We start from the raw sequence: 5727 nt of genomic DNA, 5'->3' as shown, positions 1-5727 counted from the left end.
AGAGGTCACAAACAGATATAGAAAATCTTGTATTCTCTCAATATAGTAGTTGAGATCTTATTTTCTAAGAACACTGATTTGTAGCAAAATAAACTTAATTAATACAATTAAGTGAGTTTTTGATATAATGTGTTTGTGTGATTTCTGTTAAACATAATATCTTTATTTCTTAACAGTTTTGTTCAACAATAATCCAAAGAGTCTTAACAACCAAGAAAAATACTTACATTTCTTTGCATTCAATATCTAACAACTATTATTGTTTTGCACGAAAATAACTTTTTTCGAAAAAAATAGTAGTCACAAAAAGTGACACAAACTCAATAATTAACGCTACAAAACAAATAAATATTACAATTTGAAAAACAAATCGAGTGTGCAGTAAACATGTCTTTTCATGAGTAAAAACTGGCAATAATAAAAAAAATCAAAAAAAAGTAACAGAAGGAAAAGAAAAAAAGAATGTCATAAAAACTGATAATCGAACTGAATCGGTTGAGTTAGCGATTTAGAAATATTCGGGAATTATAGATTAATTGAAGTAAAATCGGATATTTTAATATTACAAATTTCTTCAGTTTATTATTATAATTATAATAATTATTTATTATCAAATTTTTATTTATTATATCATAAATTTTATAACGAATCATATTTAAATTAGTCTAGTATTTTGATTCTAATAAATTATTGTATATACTCTTAAAAAGAAATATATATATATATATATATATATAATGATTAATTAGATTTCAAAAATTGGACCGTCAATTACCAATCGGGGGTTTTCATGCTTTTCTTCATAAATAGGAGCAATTTTCAAGGTCATTGAACTAAAGATTTCATATTTCAAGTCACTTAAGTCGACTCGGCATCAGCGGCATCGTGCCACTTTTTCATTTTTTTATTTAAGTCCTTTCGTCGAAAAGATTCTAAAAGCGTTAAAATCAAAATAATAGTGTATTTGGTATTTATACAGATAAAAGTAATTTTGAAAGTGTTAGTAATATCCAAATTTAAAGTTCAAGTATGAAGATTGAATCACAAGCAACACTCATATAACACCAACTTTCTCAAATTAGGTCTCATTCAAAAAATCCTAAATTTTGGGTTCGTGATCAAATTTAGGGTCCTATATTTATAAATTTTAAATCGGATTTAGTTTGTGAAAATTGGTGCCATATTAGTGTTGATAGTGACTAAAGTTTCAATTTAATTACTTGAATTTTAAATATGGATAACACTATTTAAGAACATTAAGAACCCTAATTTTCAGATTCCAACACCGTTGGAATCTTTTTAACGGGCGGGCTTATATTAAATTGTTTAAAAGTTAAGTGAACCGCGATATATAATCTTTAGTTTAAGGACCTAGAGAATAAAATGTCAATAGTTCATGAACCGATAATTTAATTTTCCATTTTTTATAATAAAGATTGCTTTTAATATTTATAGTTTTAACTTTTAGCTTAAGACCCAAGCCCTAATAATATCTCCAGCAATGAGTAGGCATGCCAAGAAGAAAAAAGTGAACATCACGACCGAACAACAACTAGTGGTGGACAGAATTAGCAGTTCGCCCGATAAACTTATTCCACATATCTTCTCACTTCGGATGCTCGTTTAGTTGTTCGAACCAATGTTCTCTCAAAATGACGGAAACTTATTTTTGAAAGCCTAGGTTTCTGCAAACTTGTTGATAAGTGGCATTTTATACCACTTAGAACGTCTTATAATAGCTTGAATTGGTGTCTTGGAATCAATTATTTTGTGTATTTGATGTGTTTTTCTAGTGTTTGTGTATTTCAGGGTATTAATTGCATTTCTGGAGAGATTTCATCAATAATAAGCTTTGGCATGTGTTTAGCATTGTAAGTGGGAAGATAGGAGCAGATTGCAGCGAAGAAACGGGAGAAAAATAGATCATTTTCCAGTAGGGGGCAGAGCGCCCGCTCAGCTCTGCTGAGCGACCGCTCAGGAAGCTGAGCGACCGCTCAGGAATGCTGAGCGGCCGCGCAGGGTCGGATTTTTAGAATTAATATTTTAGACTCCTAATTCTGTTTGACTTCCAACTTCTGAGTTAGCTGGGCTTTATGGGACTCCTATATAAGTAGATTTCAGAGACGTTTCACAAAGGTTGGATCGTAGTATTAATCGAAGAGCGAGGAGATAAGGAAGAAGACCGTTTTAGCACACCGCAATGAAGAGTAAGCATATTTTCTTGTGATTCTTTATTTCGTTGTAACATTGGATGCTAGTTTTCTTTACTTTGAACCTATTTACTCTTGTGACATACTCTGGTTTAATATAAGTAGTTTTAGTTATTATTCTCGTGTGTTATTATCATGTTTTCATATGAACCCATGATGACGATGAGCACTATCATGGGCTAATCGTGATCATGGGGTCGTAACGGATTTACTATGGAATTCTTTAGTTAGTTGTTTAATACCTTGAGGTGTGATGATTGTATGATATCTAGTATTGGTTGTGCATATTCGTCTTATGTGCGTCGCGAACATATAAGATAAGGTGTTAATCTTTTGTGAAGCGACGGTGGATCTTGAGATTTAGAACTTGCCATGCTAGCATAGGTTCATGAAGAGTATGCATGATTAGTGAGTAACTCTAACCGTTTTATTCGCCCTGTGTAATCAAAAGGAATAACTTGTGCTTAAATCGTTATGTTGTCAATTTCTGTAGACATACAGGGACTCAACATAATTGATGCCTATTCAACTTCTATCTTAATTGTGGATGCTTGGTAGAATGGTATTAATACAATGAAAGTTGGCTTTTTTCAGTTTCATGTTATTTGATTAATATCATCATTGTTGCATGCTAAGGGTAATAACAATAGCTATTGAAGGAAGTAGTAATGAAGTTGTGATCTCATGAGTGTTTTAATATTGTTAATTCATTAATTAAGTGTTTAATTCACGTAGTTAATTGTAGTTAATAATTAGTTAATCAAATCTAAGTGTTATTGTCTTAACATTGAGAAGTAATCAAACATTGGTGAGTGAGTTTAATTGAACATAATTAGTCTGAGTCTCTGTGGGAATGAACTAGAAAGTATTCTATATTACTTACGAATGCGTATACTTGCGTGTGTTATTAGCGCGTGTTTTCTCCCTAACACTTGTTATCGTAGGAATGACTGCATGATTGAGACTTGTTGTTTTTGTTTTTTCTGAAATAAATTGTATGAGTCAGAGTCAATTTAATTTACTAGATTTCCTTGAACTTATGAAATGTTGCAAACTTTACTTTTATATGTGACTGAGCGTGGAAATGAATCGTACGTTTTAAATTATGATAAGATTAAAATATATTTAAATAATAGATTAAATTTTTTAAAAGAATAATTATGAAAATTTTCAGATATATATGGATAATTTCAAATATGTAACTCGGCCTTTGACATATAGATACTATTACAGCGGATACAAATAATTGATTTATAGCATTTAGTTATTTTATAATTTTGTATTTTAAAAAAAAACAATGAGTAGTGATACATTAAATGATTTGCATTATAGATGGCAGATATCAATTTGTGGACTCATTTGTATACTCATAAATTCTCATATTAATATTAAAATTTTTATTAAATATACATCGACACATCAATATTTAAAGAGATATTTTGAATACCTAACATTTTTCAAATAAAATACTTTGTAATCACAAATATTACTAAACGCGACCATATCCCGTAATCATCAACCGACTCACCAAGTCAAACATTAATATACTAGTAATATGTATCATTTTTACATGTTCATTATCACAGGGAGTGTAATTCTACTTTTTCTCCTCTTTTGACAATCAAGTAGGTTTTTCTGGATGTTTTGCTATGAATGTACAAGGCCATGGAGGTGGATTGGCTCTGTTATGAAAGAATGAGGGGGAGTTGTGGTTACTAATAGTTGTAATAATTTTATCTATTTTGAAGTGTTCAATGAAAGTTTGGGGAGATGGCGTTACACAGGATATTATGGTTTCCCTGAAAGAGAAAGAATAGTGGATTCATGGAGAATGATTCGTATTCTAATGGAGGCATATGTGTTATCCTGGTGTATCATTGGTGACTTCAATGACTTAATGTTAACGGATGAAAAAAGAGGCGGAAGAGGTCACCCTCGTGCTTTACTAGAAGGTTTCTCGGAGACAGTGATGGATTGTGGTCTGACAGATTTGGGTTTTATTGGTGAAAAGTTTTCTAGGGAAAGGGCAAGAGGGACTGATAGGTGGATTCAAGAAAGATTGGATAAGGGTCTAGCTACGAAGGAGTGGTGTGAGATGTTTCCGGGTGCTCAAGTTCAAGTCCTGGAGGTGTCTACATCAGATCATCTCCCTCTGTGTTTACAACTTAATAGGCAAGTGTATGTGCCAAGGAGTCGAAGGTTTAGATTTGAGAATATGTGGATCCAGGAGAAAGAGTGTCAAGGAATAATCAAAGATTATTGGACTGATGCTGGGAATCGGGAGCTATCGGATAAATTGCTTCATGTTGTGTTCGATTGCAAGAGTGGGGTGGAGGTATGGTGAAGGATATGAAAGTGAAGTTGGCGAATTATAGAAAAGAAATGCAGAGGCTTCGTTCTAGAAGAGATGCAGCTGGTGTTAGAAGATATAATGAGGTTCGTTGGAGCTATCTGAAGTTGTTGGAAAAACAAGAAATCTTTTGGCGACAGAGAGCCAAATAGTACTGGTTATGTGATGGTGATAAAAACACATGGTTTTTTTCATAAATTTACGTCTACCAGGAAAGAACATAATAAAATTCTAAGACTGCAAGACGAGAATGGGGATTGGAAAGATACAAATGAGGAGATTCAACAGGTAATTATTCGTTATTTTGAGAATATTTTCAGTACTAGAGCAACAAATTATCAATTATTAGACAGAGCCATGTTCCCAAAAATTTCAAAGCAGCAAGGCCAAGAGCTTATAATGCCTTTAACGGAAGAGGAGGTAAAAAATGTTATTTTTACTATGCACTCAGAGAAGTCTCCTGGAGTTGATGGTTTAAATCCGGCTTTCTTTCAATCTTATTGGGACATAGTAGGGAATGATGTTACTGTATTTTGCCAGAATTTTAAATACAGGGGAGCTGCCGGAGGGGGTAAATTGTACGCTTGTGTGTCTAATACCAAAAGTGAAACAACTAAAACAGGTCTTTGAGTTACGACCTATCTCCCTATGTAATGTGCTGATGCGTATCATTTCTAAAATCATGGCAAATAGATTAAAACCGGGTGTGCATATGCTAATTTCTGATAAATAAAGTGCGTTTATTGAAGGAAGGTCTCTTACTGATAATGCTTTGATTGTATTTGAAATCAATCATTACATTAAAAGGAAAAAATAAGGGAAACATGGTGTGGCAGGCCTTAAAGTGGATGTATCAAAAGCTTATGACAGGTTGGAATGAGGGTATCTGGAACAGATGCTTAACAAGTTTAGCTTTCCGTCTATATGGATTCATCGAGTTATGAAGTGTGTGATGACTGTGTCATATAGCTTTGTTCGGGACAGAAAGATTTTTGGTAATGTTCTTCCACATAGAGGGATTAGGCAGGGAGACCCTATCCCGCCCTACCTATATATCTTATGCGCAGAAGGTTTAAGTGGAATTATTTGGAGTCATGAGGAAAATGGTCTTATTCATGGGTGTAAAATTGGAAGAGGTGCCCCGACTATATCATACTTATTATTTGC

The 5727-nt window shown here is 32.9% G+C and overlaps 1 protein-coding gene across 1 annotated transcript; it reads left to right on the top strand.

The window, feature by feature from the left end:
* The first annotated feature begins 4056 nt into the window (after positions 1-4056).
* On the top strand, positions 4057-5190 carry LOC141685827 (uncharacterized). Its single transcript, XM_074490906.1, has 2 exons — positions 4057-4550; positions 4773-5190. The coding sequence occupies exons 1-2, from the start codon at positions 4057-4059 to the stop codon at positions 5188-5190; spliced, it is 912 nt and encodes a 303-aa protein (XP_074347007.1).
* The last annotated feature ends 537 nt before the right edge of the window (positions 5191-5727 follow it).

The sequence above is a fragment of the Apium graveolens genome, chromosome 9, assembly GCF_009905375.1.
Source record: "Apium graveolens cultivar Ventura chromosome 9, ASM990537v1, whole genome shotgun sequence".
Classification (NCBI taxonomy): Eukaryota; Viridiplantae; Streptophyta; class Magnoliopsida; order Apiales; family Apiaceae; genus Apium; species Apium graveolens.
This window is presented reverse-complemented; position numbering and strand designations above follow the sequence as displayed.

Excerpts from the sequence above, each read along its gene's own strand:
- LOC141685827 (XM_074490906.1), top strand. The coding sequence starts at position 4,057 with ATGGAGGCATATGTGTTATCCTGGTGTATCATTGGTGACTTCAATGAC. Across the intron at positions 4,551-4,772 it reads AAGAGTGGGGTGGAGGTATG|GAAAGAACATAATAAAATTC; the intron begins GTGAAGGATATG and ends TACGTCTACCAG.